The 21,604-nt window shown below is 39.3% G+C and overlaps 1 protein-coding gene across 1 annotated transcript in view; it reads left to right on the top strand.

The window, feature by feature from the left end:
- Positions 1-21,604, top strand: part of epha3 (eph receptor A3) — a 217,238-nt gene that overhangs the window by 181,700 nt on the left and 13,934 nt on the right. The window contains exons 13-16 of the mRNA XM_059342240.1: positions 1,029-1,238; positions 5,571-5,720; positions 7,200-7,393; positions 20,901-21,056. Of these exons, the coding sequence (XP_059198223.1) occupies positions 1,029-1,238; positions 5,571-5,720; positions 7,200-7,393; positions 20,901-21,056 (710 nt within the window). The remainder of the gene's footprint in view (positions 1-1,028; positions 1,239-5,570; positions 5,721-7,199; positions 7,394-20,900; positions 21,057-21,604) is intronic.

Here is a 21,604-nt window from a genome sequence, read left to right as displayed (position 1 = left end):
GTTTCATTTCATGCAAATAGTCATAAAGGTCAGATTCCCTTTGTCTTTTATATCACTAGTGCAGCCTGTAGGAAGGATGTATTCATACATTATATTACAGACCACGACAACGTCTGCTACTCCATAAAACATTTACTGTTCATAAGGCACCACACCATCCAGCACATACACACTGAACACTGATATTCACTGGAAACTATTAGAATATTATTGTTAAATGGAACCTTGTAGCCACTTTAAACTCCTAAAGATAGGAAGATAAATAGACTTCAGATGAGATGAGTCAGGGTGGAAATACAGAGAGAATTACTGTGTTACTGACCAGGTGGAGGCCTATCACACAATGGGGCGGAACTCCTCTTAAATAGGGCGGGACTTCCCTAAAGGGGGCGGAGCTCCTCTAAAAGAGGGCGGGACTTCCCTAAAAGGGTCGGAGCTCCTCTAAAAGAGGGCGGGGCTTCCCTAAAAGGGTCGGAGCTCATCTAAAAGAGGGCGGGACTTCCCTTAAAGGGTCGGAGCTCATCTAAAAGAGGGCGGGACTTCCCTTAAAGGGTCGGAGCTCATCTAAAAGAGGGCGGGACTTCCCTTAAAGGGTCGGAGCTCATCTAAAAGAGGGCGGGACTTTCCTAAAAGGGTCGGAGCTCATCTAAAAGAGGGCGGGACTTCCCTAAAAGGGTCGGAGGTCATCTAAAAGAGGGCGGGACTTCCCTAAAATGGTCGGAGCTCCTCTTAAAGAGGGCGGGGCTTCCCTAAAAGAGGGCGGGATTTCCCTAAAAGGGGCGGAGCTCCTCTAAAAGGCGTCCAATCAGAAACAGAGCAATGCTGCAACACGTCCTACGTAAATAATGATATTTAGAAAAATGAATTCAAAAATCTTCAAAATCGAGGATGCACACCTTCATACCATGAGTAAGACACACACACACACACACACACACACACACAGACCCTTCTTGCTTTGATATATAGATGAACTCTACATTAACAGTGTGTCTGTTCTTTTCTTTCTTCTGTCTTCTTCCCTCCAGAAGCATGACGCCCAGTTTACGGGCATCCAGCTGGTGGGGATGCTGCGAGGCATCGCGTCGGGCATGAAGTACCTGTCAGACATGGGCTACGTCCACCGGGACCTGGCCGCCAGGAACATCCTGGTCAACAGCAACCTGGTGTGTAAAGTGTCCGACTTCGGCCTGTCCCGAGTCCTGGAGGACGACCCGGAGGCTGCCTACACCACCAGGGTGAGCTACAAAGCATTAACTAACATGTTGGGGGCAAAACACGTCCATGGCGTCATATTAGTGTCAGAAGTTGGACGAGCGTTAACACATCTGTAAATTATTTGGTGTCACGCGTGCAGATTTCAACTGCTGCGCGCGCTTGTTTGATCTTCGCGCACAGATTCAGCAGCTGAGTGAAGCAGAGGCAGACAAATAAAACAGTGGATGTTTTTATTTACAACTTATTATATATTCTATCTATCAAATGACCAGAAAAAAGACACAAAATGACCAAAAAAAGACACAAATTACTATAAAAAAGACACAAAATGACAGAAAAAACGAAGTTACGTAAAAAAAGGACACAAAATGACCAAAAAAAGACACAAATTACTTTAAAAAAAAGACACAAAATGACCAAAAAAAGACACAAAATGACTGAAAAAAAAACTAAATTACTTTAAAAAAAAGACACAAAATGACCCAAGAAAAGACACAATTACTAAAAAAAGATACAAAATGACCAAGAAAAGACACAATTACCAAAAAAAGTAATTAAAGGGACCTTCCACACACAACACGGTAAAGTGCCATTCATATAAAACTCACATTAAACTTTCATATCAAGGTGGGGGCCACAAAATATCGTCACGAGGGCCACAATTGGCCCGCGGGCCGCCAGTTTGAGACCCCCGCTCTAATCCATACTGTTATTATTAGCCTACTAGTATTTACACGAATAGAAACAAGAAACAGCACTTTCCCTCAGATTTTGTGTTTTTATCTGGTTTTTAGACCTTTTTGCAGTGCAGCAATTGATTCGACTCACAAAAAAAGCATCAATCAGGTGGTAAAAGTCTTGGTGTTAGGAATGTGCTCTGGTATTTATTACAGCACGAAGCTCAGGTTAGGAAAAATGTAACCTTGGGAACAAAAACCTCAAAGCGAGACGCCCAGTTTATGAAAAGAAATTCAGTTTTCAAGAAACAAGTGTCAACATGTTGGAAGAACAGAAGACAGTTAGACAGTTCTTCTGGAAGAACATAAAGTCATGAAATGAAATATTATCAGCACGCACACCAAGCATTCATCTGGACTCTGTGTGTGTGTGTGTGTGTGTGTGTGTGTGTGTGTGTGTGTGTGTGTGGTCTCCTCCATGCGTGCAGCCCCTTTAAACACACTATAATTTACTGGCTGAGAATTGCTTGTCAAATAAACAGCCATGTGCCGTTTGCCTTTCTCCCAGAAATACATAATCTAAAATAATAAGACGGAATAATAAACTCTTCCACGTTACAGTAACTGACAACGCTTCACACACACACACACACACACACACACACACACACACACACACACACACAGGCAGACGTCCATCCAGACCTCACGCTTTTATTTTCCTTCTCGAGCCTCGATGACTTCTGGGGCAAAATTTATAGTTTTCTGCTTCGTGTGAGTCTCTGTATGGAAGACTAGTGTGCAGGGCTATCCTTTTTGATAATTTTTACATCTATTTTGATCAATTTGTTTCTTTTTGGATAATTTTTTTGTCATTCTTTGGTCATTTTTGCATTTATTTTTTGTCATTTTATTTATTTTTCGGTCATTTTTACATTTATTTTTGGCAAATTTGTTTCTATTTTTGTCATTTTGTGTCTTTACAAAATAAATAAAAACACACAAGTATATGTATATATATGTATATATATATATATTAGGGCTGGGACTCATGACAGAAAAAAAAAAGAATTACTTAAAAAAGAAACAAAATGACCAAAAAAGACACAAAATTACCAAAAAAAAATGACAGAAAAAAAACTAAATTACTTAAAGAAAGGAAAAAAAAAGGCCCAAAAAAGACACAAAATTATTTAAAAAGATGCAAAATGACCCAAAAAAAACACAAAATGACACAAAAAAGACACAAAATGACATATATATATATTTAGAAATACAATACAATCCAGGTAGCCTATAGGTAGGTAGACCTTCTGTAAACTAGAATACTTTGGTTTTTGATGTAAAACACAATCCACGCTAGCACGCTAGCCGCTAGCTGCTATATGTTTAGCATTGAGGTGATACTTGAGGCTGGATGTGCTGCTATGGTGATATGTGAATTCCTTGTTGCCTAGCAACACAACCATGCTCTTATGGACGCTTCCATGCGTTGGTTTTTAGTAACTAAATGTCCCATCATCCACGGGGCCAACCAAAGGTCTCATCAGCTTCTTCCTTCATGTTCACTGTGGTTTGTTGTTGTCTCAACTCATCAACGCTAGTTGGTGCTCCAGTATAATCGCTCCTCCTGAAACTCATCCAGGGAGAAACGTTCCACGCTGCAAAAATAACTGCCATTAAAATGAGGCAATTTTTTAACGCGTTCATTTTTGTGTCATAAATTAATCTTAACTAACGCGTTAAAGTCCCGGCCCTAAAAAAAACACACCAAAAAGCCCTAGTGTGTGTGTTTGTGTGTGTGTGTGTGTGTGTGTGTGTGTGTGTTGTGTGTTTCTATGAGCACCTGTGTTTATTTGTTCAACTGTGTGTGTGATTGTGTGTTTTTTTGGTTCCTTCTAGCTTGCCACACTGTTTCTTTACAGATGATGCAGTACAGGAGTGTGTGTGTGTGTGTGTGTGTGTGTGTCTGTGTGTGTGTGTTTGTGTGTGTGTGTGTGTCTGTGTGTGTGTGTTTCTGTGTCTGTTCGTGTGTGTGTGTGTGTGTGTCTGTGTGTGTGTGTGTGTGTTTCTGTGTCTGTGTCTGTGCGTATGTGTGTGTGTGTTGTGTGTTTCTATGAGCACCTGTGTTTATTTGTGCAACCATGTGTGTGATTGTGTGATTGTCCCTATAGCTTCCCACACTGTTTCTTTACAGATGATGCGTGTGTGTGTGTGTGTGTGTGTGTGTGTGTGAACCTCTTGGAAAGTGTGTGTGTTATCCTTGGCGGCTGTCTGCCTCCTTTCCTCAGCTCCTTTTTCTCCTTTTTCTCCTTTTTCTCCGTTTTCTTGGTTTTCTTCTCAGCTAGAATGACAAACGCAGCAGACACGAGGAGAGAGGTCATGCAGGAAACTTTGAATTATGGTTTCTTGATTAATTTGCCTTTTCTTTCTTTCTTTCTTTCAGCTTGATGCAGATACTTTTTGATTAATACTGAACGGAAACGTACAAAACGGCTCAGTGTCACTTTACTCGACTGCTTTCAGATCCAATTTAAAACATTTCTATATTTCTGTATCTCATATTTTTGTGAGAACGGCTTCTTTACAAGAGCAAATGAATCAATGTGACATTAAAAAGCTGCTTTGAAGGTTCCACTGCTGCTCCTCTGAACCTCTTATAATAATCCTGATCTCAGGTGGAGGTCTCCAGGATTAAAAGGTTTCAGAGCAGCTCATTAAATAGTTTGAACAATGATTCAGGATATTTAAGCCTTTGGATGAGACAGAAGTCTGTGTGTATTGGCTGTAATATCATCCAATTAATACCATAAATCAGGGGTCTCAAACTCAAATTACCTGGGGGCCGCTAGAGGCAGTATCAAAATAAAAAAAGACACAAAGTGACAGAAAAAAACTAAATTACTTTAAAAAGACACAAAATGACCCAAAAAAGACACAAAATGACCAAAAAAAGACACAAAATCACAGAAAAGACACAAAATCACAGAAAAAAAACTAAATTACCCCCAAAAGACACAAATTACCCAAATAAGACAGAGAATTACCAAAAAAAGACACAAAATTATTTAAAAAAAGACACAAAATCACCCAAAAATGACACAAAATGACAGAAAAAAACTAAATTACTTAAAAAAGACACACAATTACCAAAAAAGACACAGAATTATTTAAAAAACACACAAAATGACCAAAGAAATACACAAAATTGCTAAAGAAGACACAAAATTATTACAAAAAGACACAAAATGACCAAAAAAAGACACAAAATTACTAAAACAAGACACAGAATTACCAAAAAAGAGAAAAAATATTTTAAAAAAGACACAAAATGACCAAAAAAGACACAAAATTATTACAAAATGACCAAAAAAAGACACAAAACGACCAAACAAGACAAAAAATTATTAGAAAAAAAAGACAACAATTGGCCTGCAGGCCGCCAGTTTGAGACCCGTGCTCTAAATGTAGTGGAGTAGAAGTATAAAGTTACATAAAATGGAAACACTCAAGTAAAGTACAAGTACCTCAGTATGGACTTCAGTACAGTACTTTAGTAAATGTTCCATTCCACCACTGCTTATCACCTAAAGTCCATGATAATAATGATAATCTCAGGTATTAGTATTCTGCCTCTGACTGATGACTGATGACTGTCTGTCCTTCCGTCCTCAGGGAGGGAAGATCCCGATCCGGTGGACGGCTCCGGAGGCCATCGCCTACAGGAAGTTCACGTCTTCCAGCGACGCCTGGAGCTACGGCATCGTGCTGTGGGAAGTGATGTCATACGGGGAGCGGCCGTACTGGGAGATGTCCAATCAGGACGTGAGTACTGACGTGTTCTTCCTTTAGTTTCTGTTCAGGAGCTACACAGCTGGAAGAGTTTCAGAAGAACTCAGAACTAAGATTTTTTCCCCACCTCTAGTTGCACCTATTTGTATCATTCTACCCCCTTTATATATTTTTAGGGGGAGGTAGTAGGTCAACAAGAAATGCCACATAGAAGTGGTGACATCATCGGAAAGCTGGAGATCTGAAATATATAGTTTAGAACATTAATGTATGGCTCTCTGAAGTCCATTTCCAGCTCAAATATGTCCCATAAATTAAGCTTCACTGCTTTAAATTTTTTGAATGAAAGAAAAAAAAAGGCCGAACTTTGCAGCGTTATTTCGTCAATTTCCCGACATGATATCCTGATGCACAGGTGCACGATAGTACCTATAGATTTATTAGATCTTCTAGTTTCATATGATACCAGTAATACCTCCAGTATATTACTAAAGGTGAAAAAATAAAATACTGCCGACCGTCGTAACGCTAAATATCGATACTTGGTGGCCTTGACTGGATATAATATTCCCACGCAAAATACCACGATACTATACAGTATAATTTTTCCCCGATACTTGAGTGACGATACGATATTATTGCGATTATAATCAACTTTCCTTGACTTTAACCCCTTATCATTCTGCCCCCTGTATAGTGAATTGGGGGTGGTGGCAGTGGATTTTTTAGAGGGAGATAGCAGGTGAATTTTTTTGAATGAAACAAAAAAAAAAGCCGAACTTTGCAGCGTTATTTCGTCAACTTCCCAACATGATATCCTGATGCACATGGTACCTATAGATTCATTAGATATTCTAGTTTCATATGATACCAGTATATATCTCCAGTATATATATAGAATATATATATATAGAAAAAAAAATGGGATAAAGGTCTGCCAGCCCGCTGACTGTTTGAACACTAAATATGGATACTTGGGGCCATGAATCGATACAATACTGCGAGGCAAAATGTAGCAACACTATACAGCAGGGGTGTCAAACTCTGGCCCGCGGGCCAAATTTGGCCCCCAGTGTAATTTTATTTGGCCCGCGAGACAATACCAAATTATTATATTATTATTTTAAATTAATGACATTGATGTGTTTTTTACTTTAAATTTGATTTTGCATGTCTGCACTATTTAGTTATATATTGTATGTTTATAAGCGTTGCTGGTTCCATATTTAATGTTAAAGCAAAACATGTTTGGTATATATTAAAAGGTTTATTTGTTCAATGTTGGCCCGCGATTTTATTCAAGTTTTAAATTTTGGCCCATTGTGTATTTGAGTTTGACACCGCTGCTATACAGTATCCATTTTCCCCACACCTCTAGTTGCTCGTATTTCAGGGTTGAATGCTTAAACAAGGGAAAGTCCCACAGATTTACATGGTTATCCAGATTCTATTGTGTGTTGTTTTGCTGATGAACTCATCTCTTCTAAACTCTCCTCCCCCTCCTCCCTCCAGGTGATCAAGGCAGTGGATGAAGGCTACCGCCTCCCCCCCCCCATGGACTGCCCCGCCACCCTCTACCAGCTGATGTTGGACTGCTGGCAGAAAGAGAGGAACAACCGGCCCAAGTTTGAACAGATCGTCAGCATCCTGGACAAACTGATCCGTAACCCCGGCAGCCTCAAGATCACCGCCAACACCACGTCCAGGTACCAGCAGGACCTTCTGCTCCTTTATCTGCTTTATTCTGCTTTATTCTGCTTTATTCTGACTGTTTGCTTTGTGCAGCAACACTAACAGAGAAAACACTCACCGCCTGCAGCTGAAGCCCAGAATACAGCTGCTGTAGCTGCCCGAGCTCCTTTCTTCTCCAGCTATTGTTCCCTTGTACCTGACTCACTCACACCTGGCTCCAGGCAGGAGCTCCCATTATATCTTCCATTCGCAGCATTATGGGTTATTACACATCAATCCATGTGCTGCTCTGGGATCACACAAAGCCCTGGGACAGGCATGCTAGCTGCACTTTTATTTTCCATGGATGAAGCAGAAACCCCCACTATTAATATACTAGACACACTGCAAAAACCAACTGACAAAGAATAAGAAATAAATAACTAGAATGAAGCAAATACATGCTGGAAACAAGTCAAATTATCTGCCAGTGCAGTAAGTAAATGTTTCTTTGTAAGAATTCTTAAAAATATCTAGACACTGGCAATGATGTATTGAAATAAATCCAAATATACTTATTTTGAGCAATTGTGGCTTGAAAAGCCCGACTAGTAACATTAAAATAAGCCAGAAATACATGAAATTAGCACGTTTTGGTGAATAGAAAATTGACCAAACAAAGACCCAAATTGACCAAAAAAGACACAAATTGACCAAAAAATACATAAAATCACCAAAAAATACACAAATTGACCAAAATAAGACACAAAATTACCCCAAAAGACACAAAATTACCAAAAAAAAACACAATTTGACCCAAAAAAGACACAAATTGACCCAAAAAAAGACACAAAATTACCCAAAAAGACACAAAACTACCCAAAAAAAGACACAAAATTACCCAAAAAGACACAAAACTACCCAAAAAAGAAAGTAAAATGCTTTTGAAATAACATTCAAACTACCTGCAACTAAAACTCTCAATTTGAACCAATATTTTAGGTGAAAACTCATCATATTCAACAGTTGAATAGCTTGAAAAGCATGAAAAAGCTCACGATGTCAATCCTAAAACGAAGCATTTAAACAATAAGATAATTAAATAGGCACTTAATAATAATACGATTAGACTAATAAGATACTATTGATGGATATAGGAAGGAAATACTTGGTGAGCTTCATGTTTTTTGCAGTGTAACCAACAGACGAAGGGATGAGGTGGTGTTTGTATCAGATTTCTGTCTCTTTCTCCTGGTGTTTGTTTTTGGAAGCAGTCGGTATACGAGCTGGACATAAACACGTCCTTCCTGCTTCCTGAGCTGCAGACATGAATATTAGCTCCACTTATCACACATTATCACATGTCACTAATACTTCACTTTCCCATACACACTAGTGGTCGACTAATACGGGTTATTTAAGGCCGATACCGATTATTCTGACATCTGTCTTAATATGTGCTGCCGATTTTTTTGGGTCGATTCTTGAAGGCAATATTGCCTTTTCTCCCTCCATTTATAGATATATTGGATGGTTGGTTGGTTGGTTGGTTGGATGGTTGGTTGGTTGGTTGGTTGGTTGGATGGTTGGTTGGATGGTTGGTTGGTTGGTTGGTTGGTTGGTTGGATGGATGGTTGGTTGGTTGGTTGGTTGGTTGGTTGGTTGGTTGGTTGGATGGATGGATGGATGGATGGATGGATGGATGGATGGATGGATGGATGGATGGTTGGTTGGTTGGTTGGTTGGTTGGTTGGTTGGTTGGTTGGTAGGAAGGATGGATGGATGGATGGATGGATGGATGGATGGATGGATGGATGGTTGGTTGGTAGAACAGTTAAATGCTCTTCCAACAGAGATCAGTGTATCAGCAGCATATGTCCAGCAGCTAGAACAGTGTTGACAACTTAGCGACTTTGTTGCTATATTTAGCATCTTTTCAGACCCCCCCAGTGACTATTTTTCAAAAAAGCGACTTTTTCTGGGGTTATTGGAGTCTTTTGGAGAGTCCTTCTAGTGTGTGTTGCCGTGGGCCCCTAACCCGTCCCAAAGCACTCACAAGCGGCCCAGTCCTCCTGCAGCTGCAGTCAGAGCAGGAGATGTTAACCCCTCAGCGTCCAGTCTGCAATTGAATCGTGCATGTGTGAAGTCGCCACTGGCTGGCTTACAGTCTGTTTTAGGTCACTTTTTTTCGGTTCCTAGGCAGATAAAGGAGGAGGGTTGGAATTGTGACAGATGACACATGTAGTTCTAAACATATTTATGGTGTTCTTTACTGTCTTTTTGACATTTTTGTTTGGTGCTAGCCGTGTGATTTTCTATGTAAAATATGTGCCGTGGCACAAAAGAGGCTGGGAACCACTGCTCTAACACACTGTTCCTCTGTGCTTTGCCCTTGTTCTTACATTTCACCTTCTCTTCCCCCTCCTTATCTCCTGCTCTTGTGTCGGACCCCCGTTCTGTCCCAGGGGGCCGAGGGGGGACCAGGGCAGCCATGTTCAGTCGTCAGGTCTTTGCAGAGAGACGGGGACAGGCTGCAGCCGCAGTATTATGGAGACGTCAGAGCTCATAACATTGACTAATGATTTCTTAAGAAAGTGAAAATAGGTCCCTTGGAGTTTGCATGTAATTTCCCTGATTGGCTTTTAACACCGGGCGAGCTCAGGCTGGCCGACAGAGGGGCTGGGTGATTTATGAGGACTGAGCGAGAGAGAGAGAGTGTGTGTGTGTGTGTGTGTGTGTGTGTGTGTTCTTGTACTTCCTACATAGTGAGGACCAGAACACGTTTTTAACCAACAGAGCGAGGACATTTTTACAAAGTGAGGACATTTCGGCCGGTCCTCACTTCTTTAAAGGCTTTTCTTTAGATTTCAGACTTTGATTTAAGGGTTAAAGGTTACATGATGATGATTATTAACTGAAACTGTATTGTGTGGTTATAAAACTAACTAAAATTATAGTGAAAATGACCCTCGTTTTCATCTTTGTCAACTTTTTTCATACATAATGAAGATGGATCAGACAAAGGAGATAAAGGCAAAATTTACTGTGACCTCTTTTAATCTCCCACCCAACAAATACCCCATTACAAAACACTACAACTAACACTAAAACTTGTTCTAGCCATGGAGAAGTGAACCTATGCCACCAAGGGGAAAATACAGAGCTTTTTTAAGCTATGGGGACAATTTATTGAATATCTTGAAAGTCACCGATCAAGATGTTGAACACTTGATAAGGACAATGAAGTGTATGAATAAAATGTAATATTCAACACAGCAGCTACATAGGAAATACAGGGTTATAATTTTATTTTATTTCATTATTATTATTATTATTTTTTTAATTATTATTATTTATTTATTTTATGTATCTATTGTTTTTGTTTTGTTCTTTGTTTCAGTGGTTATTGGTCTTGTTTTTTCTTTATCCAAGAATGTGGGCATGTAAACCCTCTAAAAACCCAATAAATATAATTTACCCCCAAAAATAAAACAAATAACACTAAAACTAATAAATACTAAACTGAAACTAGCATAATCACTCTAAAAACTCATTAAAACTAACTGAATTTGAAAACAAAAATTCACTACAAAATTAAAACTAATGAAAAATTCAACACTATTATAACCTTGCAAGGGAATTCACTATTACAATGAGGGTCCTCACAATGATAGAAGTACAAGAATGTGTGTGTGTGTGTGTGTGTGTGTGTGTGTGTGTGTGTGTGTGTGTTCTCAGCAGGAGCAGCTGCTCTCAGCTCCAAACACCTCGTTTGTCTCGGGGCTGTCCTGGCTGCTAATGGAGCCCAGAACGAGGCCTGGGAGCCCAGCAGAGCATCTGGAGGCTCCAGGGGGGGGGCCTGGTCACAGTTTACTGTCCCTGCATGTGGATGGAGAGGGGCCGGGGGTCAGGGGCCAAGGTTGGCTGTCAGGGACTAATTATGGGCCAACAGGAGCGCTGCAGAGGTTAGAGGCCACTGTCTGTCTGATTGGCTCTACAGGGTGAGACAGAGGAGATCACAGGTTATCATGTCTGCAACTAAACAGGAGACAGTCTGCAGACGTGCTATAATCCATCTCGAAGTCCTTCTATAATAATCCATCTAGAAGTCCTTCTATAATCCATCTAGAAGTCCTTCTGTAATAATCCATCTAGAAGTCCTTCTATAATAATCCATCCAGAAGTCCTTCTATAATAATCTATCTAGAAGTCCTTCAATAATAATCCATCTAGAAGTCCTTCTGTAATAATCCATCTAGAAGTCCTTCTGTAATAATCCATCTAGAAGTCCTTCTATAATAATCCATCTAGAAGTCCTTCTATAATAATCCATCTAGAAGTCCTTCTGTAATGATCCATCTAGAAGTCCTTCTGAATACATGCACTGCAAAAAAGGTGTGTCTAAAACAAGTGAGGGAGGTGGGCGGAAGAGAGGACGAGGGTTTGGTGGTGAGGTAGAGCTGGGTGTCATCGGCGTAGAAGTGGAAGTGAATATTAAATTTTGTGGAAGATATTGCCGAGGGAAAGGAGGTAGATGATAAAGAGGAGGGGCTGCAGGACAGAGCCCTGGGGAACACCTGAGGTGATGGAGGAAGGGAGGGATTTGAGCGACTTGAGTTGAATGAAGTGAGTGCAGCCGGAGAAGTATACTGCAAAAAAGGTGTGTCTAAAAACCCGATAAAAACACTAAATCTGAGGGAAATGATCTGAGAATTATGAATAAAACCATGGAAAATATCTAGATATCAGCTAGAACAGTGTTGCTAACTTAGCGACTTTTCTCGATATATTTTGCATCTTTTCAGACCCCTCCAGTGACTATTTTTCAAAAAAGCGACTTGCGACAAATCTACCGACTTTTTCTGGTGTTATTGGAGTCTTTTGGGCCTGTCCCAAAGCACTCACAAGCGGCCCAGTCTTCCTGCAGCTGCAGTCAGAGCAGGAGATGTTAACCCTTTTTTTTGTCAATTTGTGTACTTTTTTTAGTCATTTTTACATCTGCAGTCATGGAAACATTCTTGATAATAACCAAAATCTTTTTTTTTTTGTTATCATTATATTTGTCCAAACAAATGAACCTTTAGTTGTACCAGACATTAAATGAACAAGAAACCAAGGAGAAAACAAGGGTGGTCTCATAATTGTTTAACCATGACTGTATGTATATATATAAATATATACTGACAAAGTTTTACTTGACATGAAACTAATAATCATCAGGTCACTCTGCTCGGGCCAGTTCATCGCTGCTTTCAGATTTACTTTATCTGGTTTTAAGAGTTAATTTCTTATTTTAAATGTTCAACATGCTTATTTCTAGATTTAATAATCTTAATTTAATAAATCTTGTCAAGGTAAATTATCTGTCCATGCAGCAAGATCATTTCCCTCAGATTTACTGTTTGATCTGGTTTTTAGACTAAACACCTTTTTACAGTGCAGGAGATCACAGGTTGAACAAACATGATAAAGTCTTTAACCGTGCTATAATAATCCATGTAGAAGTCCTTCTGAATACATGTCAGTGAACATTAATGTGCAGTGCTGAGTAATGCTCTGCTACATATGTAGTTGGTTTGGCCTTTTTTACATAATAAACTTTTCTCCAAAAAGCCGTGCAGTGATTCTAAATGAATCGTGACAAGCCTCTGTGAAGCTGTAACAACAAATCACATCTATTACATTACTGCTCCACTAATTCATTATCAGACACTGTGTCTGGAGATTAGGAGGCTCTGCTTCATGTTCAGTAGTCCGGGCTCGGCTGGAGTTGAAACCAGAGCTAAGCGGTTCCTGGCGAGGGTCTTGGTAGAGAGTCAGAGGGGCCCCGGGGCCCCTGGCTGCAATGGGAACTCAAATCTACTGAATGCTGGTGTGGATCTTGGCCTGGAGGATGAGGTTGGGACTGGGAATGGAAGGGAAAAAGGTTTCTATTGGTGAAAGGAAACCAGTTCAGGGTATTAAGGAATACAGATATTTCTGCAGAGATATTAGGATATAAAAAGTCAGATAATAGAACATTAATATCCATCAGTTGGTGGATAAACAACATGTGACGGCTGAGTTTGTGGGAAAGTTCAGAAAACTGGACGGAAGACAAGATTGGTGCAGATTGAAGACAAATACTTTCAATTAGATTATACAAATGCTGCGCTATGATACATATCACGACACAGGAGTTACCATCCAATATATTTTAATGCTATGAAAACACACCAAGAATTTTAGTAAGAACATTTTTTTATGCTGTCAGAACTCCTAATAGAGCACAAAATAAACCTGATAATAATAATAAATACATTAAAAAAATACTAATACACTTAGAAATGTCCTTATTTTTTAAAGAAAAGCACTTTTTTTTTTTATTTAGGCCAAAAAATAATATGTTCTCTTAAAACATGACGTAGGCCAATATCTTAGGAAAGTGACGAGAGTCAGAGCTGTTCATGCTCGACTGGAATCAAATCAAAATGTCACACTTGAATCAATTTAGGTTAATAACTTCCCTCTGACCACCTGAGAAATATCGATTAAAACCACATCAGATCCATCACATCTAACACAGACTCAGGGTGGAAACTGGCCTCATAGCAACATTTATATTAGTAATAATAATAATAATAATAATAATAATAATACATTTTATTTGGAAGGCGCCTTTCTTGGCACTCAAGGACACAAAATGAAGACAAATACAATAGGGTGGACAGGGCAATTAGCATCAAAGGGAACAGGCAGTTTTAAACAGATGTGTTTTCAGTTTTGGTTTGAAATGAAGGAGTGATTCAATGTTTCTGAGGCTCCGTTTACATGGTGATGGTCTGAATAGAAAAGACGAAAAAAGGAAAATGGAAATAATCCCACAACTTTGTTTATTTCCCTGTACTGGAGCATGTATGTGACAAAAAAGACACATAATTATGACAAAAAAGACAAAATTATGACAAAAAGGACACAAATTATTACGAAAAAGACACAAATTATAACAAAAAAGACAAAATTATGACAAAAAAGACAAAATTATGACGAAAAAGACAAATTATGGCAAAAAAGACAAAATTATGACAAAAAAAACAAAATTATGAAAAAAAGACAAAATTATGACAAAAAGACACACATTATGACCAAAAGGACACAAATTATGACAATAAAACATTTTTAAGCCCCAAAAACGCCGTCACCATCTAAACTAAAGGCACTTCACATAAAATATTGAGTGGTTTTGACCCACAAGGGTCCTGGTGTAGACAGAGGCTGATATTGGGCCTGAACAGTTGTTGGTCTAACCTCTGAGTGATGGAGGATTCCTCCCTCATGAATCTGATGAAGCTCTCCTCCTCCTCCTCCTCCTCCTCCTCCTCCTCCTCCTCCCAGGAGAACTCTAAAACAGACACTACCCAGCCCTGGTTAGTTAGAGGTCAACAGAATGAAAGATAGAGCAGAAAAAGGGGGGGAGGGGAATAAAAAGGAGACGGGAGGTAGATTTTATTCTCTCTCCAGTGTATTTATCCTCCTTCTGTTTTCTTCTTCTATGGTGCTGAGTCCAGGAGGGCTGTTAAAGCCCCTCCTCTCCCTCTCTCCTCCTTATTTCCCCTCGTAGCATCCCTCTGTTTCTCTGTTTCCTCTCCGATCATCTCGTCTCCTGAGCTGCCGGGAGACGTTGCTGAAAATGTAACAACAAAGGAAAGAAAGAAAATGATAAGGGAGGGGAAACAAGGTCATTTTCAGTTTATCTCTCGGAGGAGACAGGAGAGGAGGAGATCAGAGGAGGAGAAGAAGAGAAGTGGTACAGGAAAGGAAGGAGAGAAGAGGAGAGGATCAATAATCCTGCAGAAAATAAAAGGAACATTTTCATCCTGACAGCCTGAAAGTTCTAATCAAAGATGTTTTTGATATACGAGATACGTTTTTTAACCCAATTTTTTTTTCAGCAAATGTATATTGGGAAAAAAATCAGTCGTAACCATCACAACCATTCCTTTACGCTACGTGCAAAAAGGGTTTTTGCATTTGCATTTTATGCTTCTCATAAAACAATGTCTGCTGCTGTCTACTGAGATTCACACACTTCCTCATTTCCCTATGCACATGCATGAAATCTGTGTAAAAAAATATATTTTTTGCTGTCAGAACTCCTAACAGAGCACAAAATAAACCAAATAATAATAATAAATACATAAAAAAATACTAAATGTCCTTATTTTTGAAAGAAAAGAAATTTTCTTTCAATCAAAATAACAGAAAAACAGTCTAGACATTGTTAATGTGGTAAATTACTATTAAAAACATTTGAAACATATATTATATATTGTCAGCAACCATCACTAATATGAGAAAAAAATATGTTTTTTTTATGCTGTCAGAACTCCTAACAGAGCACAAAATAAACCAAATAATAATAATAATTACATTAAAAAAATACTAATACGCTTAGAAATGTCCTTATTTTTTTAAAGAAAAGCATGAAGCAAAAATATGAAATATCTATTATATATTGTCAGCAACCATCACTAATATGAGCACAAAATAAACCTAATAATAATTTTAAAAAATACAATACTGGTCAAAAGTTTGGGGTCACTTGATAGAAAAGCACTCAACTTTTTTCCAGCAAATGTATAATGGGAAAAAAGTCAGTCATAACCATGACAACCATTCCTTTACGCCACGTTAAAAAAGCGTTTTTGCATTCCCTCTCCTCATAAAACAATGTCTGCTGCCGTCTACTGAGATTCACCCACTTCCTCATTTCCCCCTCATGTAAACCACCCCCACTTTCCGACCCCCGATTCCTCCTTTTCCGACAAACCAGTCTCTCCGGGGGGTCCTGGGGGGCCCTCAGCAGTCTGACAGGCCTCTGATCTGGCAGGAAAAGACTCAATCACTGTAACAACACCCACTCCACAGCTCCACATCCATCTTTCTCTCTTCTCCCCTTCACCCTGTCTCTCTTTGAGGTGTCATCTCACTTTTCTTTTCTCTTCTCTCTATATACAGATTAGTATTATGTTTCTGCTTGATGATTTTCTATTGTCTTTTGATTATATTTTGCTTCTTTAAATATAAAAAATACATAGCATCAGCATGAAGGAGCCTGTCATCTCTAACAGACGGAAAAAACAACAGAAAAACTAGTTTCCTATGGATGGATGGATGGATGGATGGATGGATGGATGGATGGTTGGTTGGTTGGATGGATGGTTGGTTGGTTGGATGTTGGATGGATGGTTGGTTGGATGGTTGATTGGATGGTTGGATGGATGGTTGGATGGTTGGTTGGTTGGATGGTTGGTTGGTTGGTTGGTTGGATGGTTGGTTGGTTGGTTGGATGGTTGGATGGATGGTTGGTTGGTTGGTTGGTTGGTTGGTTGGATGTTGGATGGATGGTTGGTTGGTTGGTTGGATGGGTGGTTGGATGGTTGGTTGGTTGGTTGGATGGGTGGGTGGGTGGGTGGTTGGTTGGATGGTTGGATGGATGGTTGGTTGGGTGGTTGGTTGGTTGGTTGGTTGGTTGGTTGGTTGGTTGGTTGGTTGGATGGATGGTTGGATGGATGGATGGATGGATGGATGGATGGATGGATGGTTGGTTGGTTGGTTGGTTGGTTGGTTGGTTGGTTGGTTGGTTGGTTGGTTGGATGGATGGTTGGTTAATTGGATGGTTGGATGGATGGTTGGTTGGTTGGTTGGTTGGTTGGTTGGTTGGGTGGGTGGGTGGGTGGTTGGTTGGTTGGTTGGTTGGTTGGTTGGGTGGGTGGATGGTTGGTTGGTTGGTTGGTTGGTTGGTTGGTTGGATGGATATGTGGATGGATGGACGCCTTGGGAGCAGTGGAGGAGGTGCAGTTGATATATCAGCCACTCTGAAGCAAAACTCACTCTTTATTTATTCCCAAGATATTGAAAAAGTGTTTGTGCTATAATTACATTTTGAATTGTAAATACATTCCTTTGAAATCCAATGGCCCTTTGCAGTAAAAAAAAAAATATTCGAAACAATGCTAAGGTAAAGTAAGCGTTTCAAAGTTTGTTTGTTTCTTAGCCGGTGAATTACACCTTCCTGGTTCCCTGAAGGGTTTCAGCCTAACCTGGAATAATTTCTCCCAGATTCTCAAACACAGCAGCTACAAACCTGCTGCCACTCTAGACGAGTCAGCCGGAGGACTTCCTGCTATTCTAATCACTTTATTTACTAAGCTAGGAATAGTTCCCTCAGGGAGAACTAGCCTTTCTGTCCTGTCCTGCCTGGTTTGCAGGGCTCGATTCCCCTGTGTGTGTGCATGTGTGTGTGTGTGTGTGTGTGTGTGTGTGTGTGTGTTGTGTGCATGTGTGTGTGTGTGTGTGTGTGTTGTGTGTTCTTGATGCAGGTGCCTTTGTCTCTTTGTCTTCTCTGCAGGACAGGTGCAGCGTCCTTATAAAAAAAGACTTTGCAACCCAGTTTTAAATGCCACTCACAGATTTAACATTAAACACATAAAATGCTCCAACCAATCACTTATCTGGTTATTGATCACTGTTTCCTTTGATTCCTGTTTCCTGCCTTGATGTGATCAGGTTTCACAACAACAATTATATTTTATAAGACACAGCATAAGTGGTACAAGGTGTTTAGTCTAAAACCAGATCAAACAGTAAATCTGAGGGAAATGATCTTGCTGCATGGACAGATAATTTACCTCGACAAGATTTATTAAAATAAGATTATTAAATCTAGAAATAAGCATGTTGAACACTTAAAATAATAAATGAACTCAAACCAGATAAAGTAAAGCTGCCAGCAGTGATGAACTGGCCCGAGCAGAGTGACCTGATGATTATTTGGTTCTTACCAAGATAAAAAAAAATGATTTAACATGGATTTGTTGATAATGATTTTGGTTATTATCAAGAATGTTTCAATGACTGTAGATGTAAATATTACAAAAAAATACACAAATTGACCAAAAAAAGACACAAATTGACTAAAAAAAGACACAAAATGAACAAAAAAGACGTGAAATTACCAAAAAAGACACAAACTGACCATAAATAGATGTAAAAATAACCACTAACGAGACACAATGATTAATTTAACTCTTAAAACCAGATATATGTTAGATACTTTATCTTGTTTTAGACCTTTAGATTTACTGTTTGATCTGGTTTTTAAACACCTTTTTTTGCAGTGTGAGATCAGAAATTAGACACTGATAAATAAAACATCTTTCTCAGTCGTCTTCTGTGAGTCTCTCTTCCTCCTCGTCTTCCTCTTCCTCCTCCATCCCTCCATCAGCTCTCAGAGCCTGCAGCCTTCTCTCCTGTTGACGGAGCTCTCTAAAGCCCAAAGCGCTGCATTTAATTTGATTTGATCCAATTGAAACCATCAAGTCTAATCAAATCTCATGTTGCATTCTGCTGCATGGAACATGTAGCTCAGGAAACGGTAATGACATTAGACAGAAACTGATGCTGCTTTTGTTACTCATTTTGTTCTTGAATATGTTAAATACATTATGGAAATATTTTGTGTGACGGTTTGATTTCCCCCCTGCATTCAAAGCCCCACGGCACTCTGCAGGTTAAACACATATGGTGTGTGTGTGTGTGTGTGTGTGTGTGTGTGTGTGTGTGTGTGTGTGTGTGTGTGTGTGTGTGTGTGACTCCCTGCTGCTCTGTCAGATCTAGAGATCTGGTTTACATTAACTTCTGTAGGAATGCAAGTACAGAATGTGTAAAGTAGAACGCTTAAATATGTAATAGGGTTGGAGGATAAAATGCTTCAATTTTCCAACCGACCACTATAAGTCCATTACAGATGAGGGCTGTTATATTCACATGGATATGTGTGACAAAAAATGCCCAAAAAAGTCACTAATGTATAATCATATATACATAAATTTAACACATTCCTTCTAAAACATTTTAAATATGTATGTAATGCTGTAATTTCATTTATTGGATCTCCATTAGCAGCAGCACATTAGCATAGCTATTCTTCCTGGAGTCCATTCTCCGAGATCATCAACAAAACAACAACAACAACAACAACAGTCAATACAGTCACAACACATATACCAGGGGTCTCAAACTCGCTTTACCGTGTTGTGTGTGGAAGGTCCCTTTAATTACTTTTTTTTGGTATTTTTGTGTCTTTTTTGGTAATTCTGTGTATTTTTTGGTCAAGCGTGTCTTTTTTAGTCATTTTGTGTCTTTTTTTGGTCATTTTGTGTAATTTTGTGTCTTTTTTTGGTCATTTCGGCCCCTAGGTAATTTGAGTTTGAGACCCCTGACATATACAATCATATACGCTGACCAACATGTATCACAAGACATGACGCAACACTTGTACAGTGCAACTAAGAGTCCATACACAACATGCAAACACCATAGCATAACATACAAACACATACCAAAAAATAAATAAAAGATAAATAAAGGAATAGAAAAAGCATTCTCACAGGATAGGAAGATTGTTTATACGAACACCCTTGTGCAGAACAACCATACAGTTTAATGTATAATACATGTTTTAACACATGACCATTAATGATAGTAAACTAGAGCTGCCAGTAAATCATGTGAATGGTTACATGTTTAAATGTGAGAGTGATTTGTGGAAGCCTGCAGCTCATCACGACTCTGTTCCTTCATGTTATCAGAGAACAAATGAACAAGTAGATGACTAAAGATGTTCACAGCTGAGAATGAATGAAGCTCCAGCTGCTGGATCATTAACAGCAATAATACACAGCAGCAGCACTCATCAACAGCAATGCTTCAGAGAGAATTATATGAGAAAAGACAAACACTGCTGCTGCTCACAGAGCATCTCATGAGCCCTGTCCTCTTCATATATATATTAAAATAATAATAATTATATAATAATATTGTCTGCCTGAAGGCTTTGAGACTCCTGAGGGGAAGTTTCTGTGCTGACTTGTTTTCTTGTGTTCTTGTGAGCAGTTATGAAATCCAAAATATCACAATAAGCAGTTTGGATATTTTATGAAATATGAACTTTCTGTTCAACATTGTGAAGCTGTGAAACATCAGGTTATTATTAATAATATTTTGAGAAAAAAGTTTATTTAAAAGTTTAAAGTGGCAAATCTACGAGAAAAAAATGCATAGATTAAAGAGATTTAAAGTGGTGAATCTGGGAGAAAAAAGTTGTTTTTTTCTCATAAATCTGCAACTTTTTTCACGCAGATTCACCACTTTAAATCTCTTAAATCTGCGACTTTTTTCTAGTAAATTTGCAACTTTTTTTCTCGAAATATTACCTGAAGTTACCAAATATAGTTATTTGATGGATAAAGGGTTAATGTGACGTCTTGTCTTGTAAATATATCTTCATATGCAACTTATATGCAACAGAAAATACTTTTTTAGTTAAAATCAGAGGTTTTATGGATGCACAGGCTGATGATGGAGGTGATGCTGATATCTTTGAGTTCCTGAAATGATTCTATAAACGTCATTTTATTTATAGGAATATGTTCCAGGTCATTACCAGAGGAAACTTGTGTATCTATAGTGGGTTAATGTGAGGTGTTGTCCTGGTTTCAGGCCGGCCAACCTGCTGTTGGACAGGAGCAGCTCGGAGGTCCCCACTATGGGGACTCTGGGAGACTGGATGGACGGTATGAGGACCTTACCCTGCAAAGAGGCCTTCTCCGGGGTCAGCTACAGCTCCTGTGACACGCTGGCCAAGACCTCCACCGAGTAAGACACACACACACACACACACACACACACACATACACACACATTCCTGTCAGCAGTGTTTACGGGGCCCCGGTCCCCGCGGCGGAGCCCAGGAATCTGAATAGTCTTGTTCCCGGTCAGTAAAGAGAGCTATAGAGAGCTCACTAAGGTGTCCAGATGAGTCCTGGTAATTCATCATGACAGGACTTTAGCCACGCTCGCTGTGCTGCAATACGACCACAGAGGGAGAAGGAGGGAGCTCTAAAAGAAGGAGAGATCAGTGGAGGAGCAGAAAGAAAAGGAGAGGAGCTCCATCAGGGAGAGAGGATAAGAGAGGAGCTATTGAGAGGAGATTTGACAAGATAAAAGGAGAGAGAGAGAGAGAGAGAGAGAGTTCCTTTGAAAGAGGAAATAAAGGCGTAGCTGTCAGATAGGTATGCATGGCACTCTCTATACTGTGAAGCATTAAAATGCAGAGAAAAAAGATCAAGAAAAGATTGTCAGAAAACTATTTCCAAGCCAGAAATCTAAAGGAGTCTCTGCTGAGAGCTGCAGCACGTACAGTA

Source organism: Centropristis striata, chromosome 10, assembly GCF_030273125.1.
Source record: "Centropristis striata isolate RG_2023a ecotype Rhode Island chromosome 10, C.striata_1.0, whole genome shotgun sequence".
Classification (NCBI taxonomy): domain Eukaryota; kingdom Metazoa; phylum Chordata; class Actinopteri; order Perciformes; family Serranidae; genus Centropristis; species Centropristis striata.
Note: the sequence above shows the minus strand (reverse complement) of the source record. Positions and strands in the feature narration are given on the sequence as shown.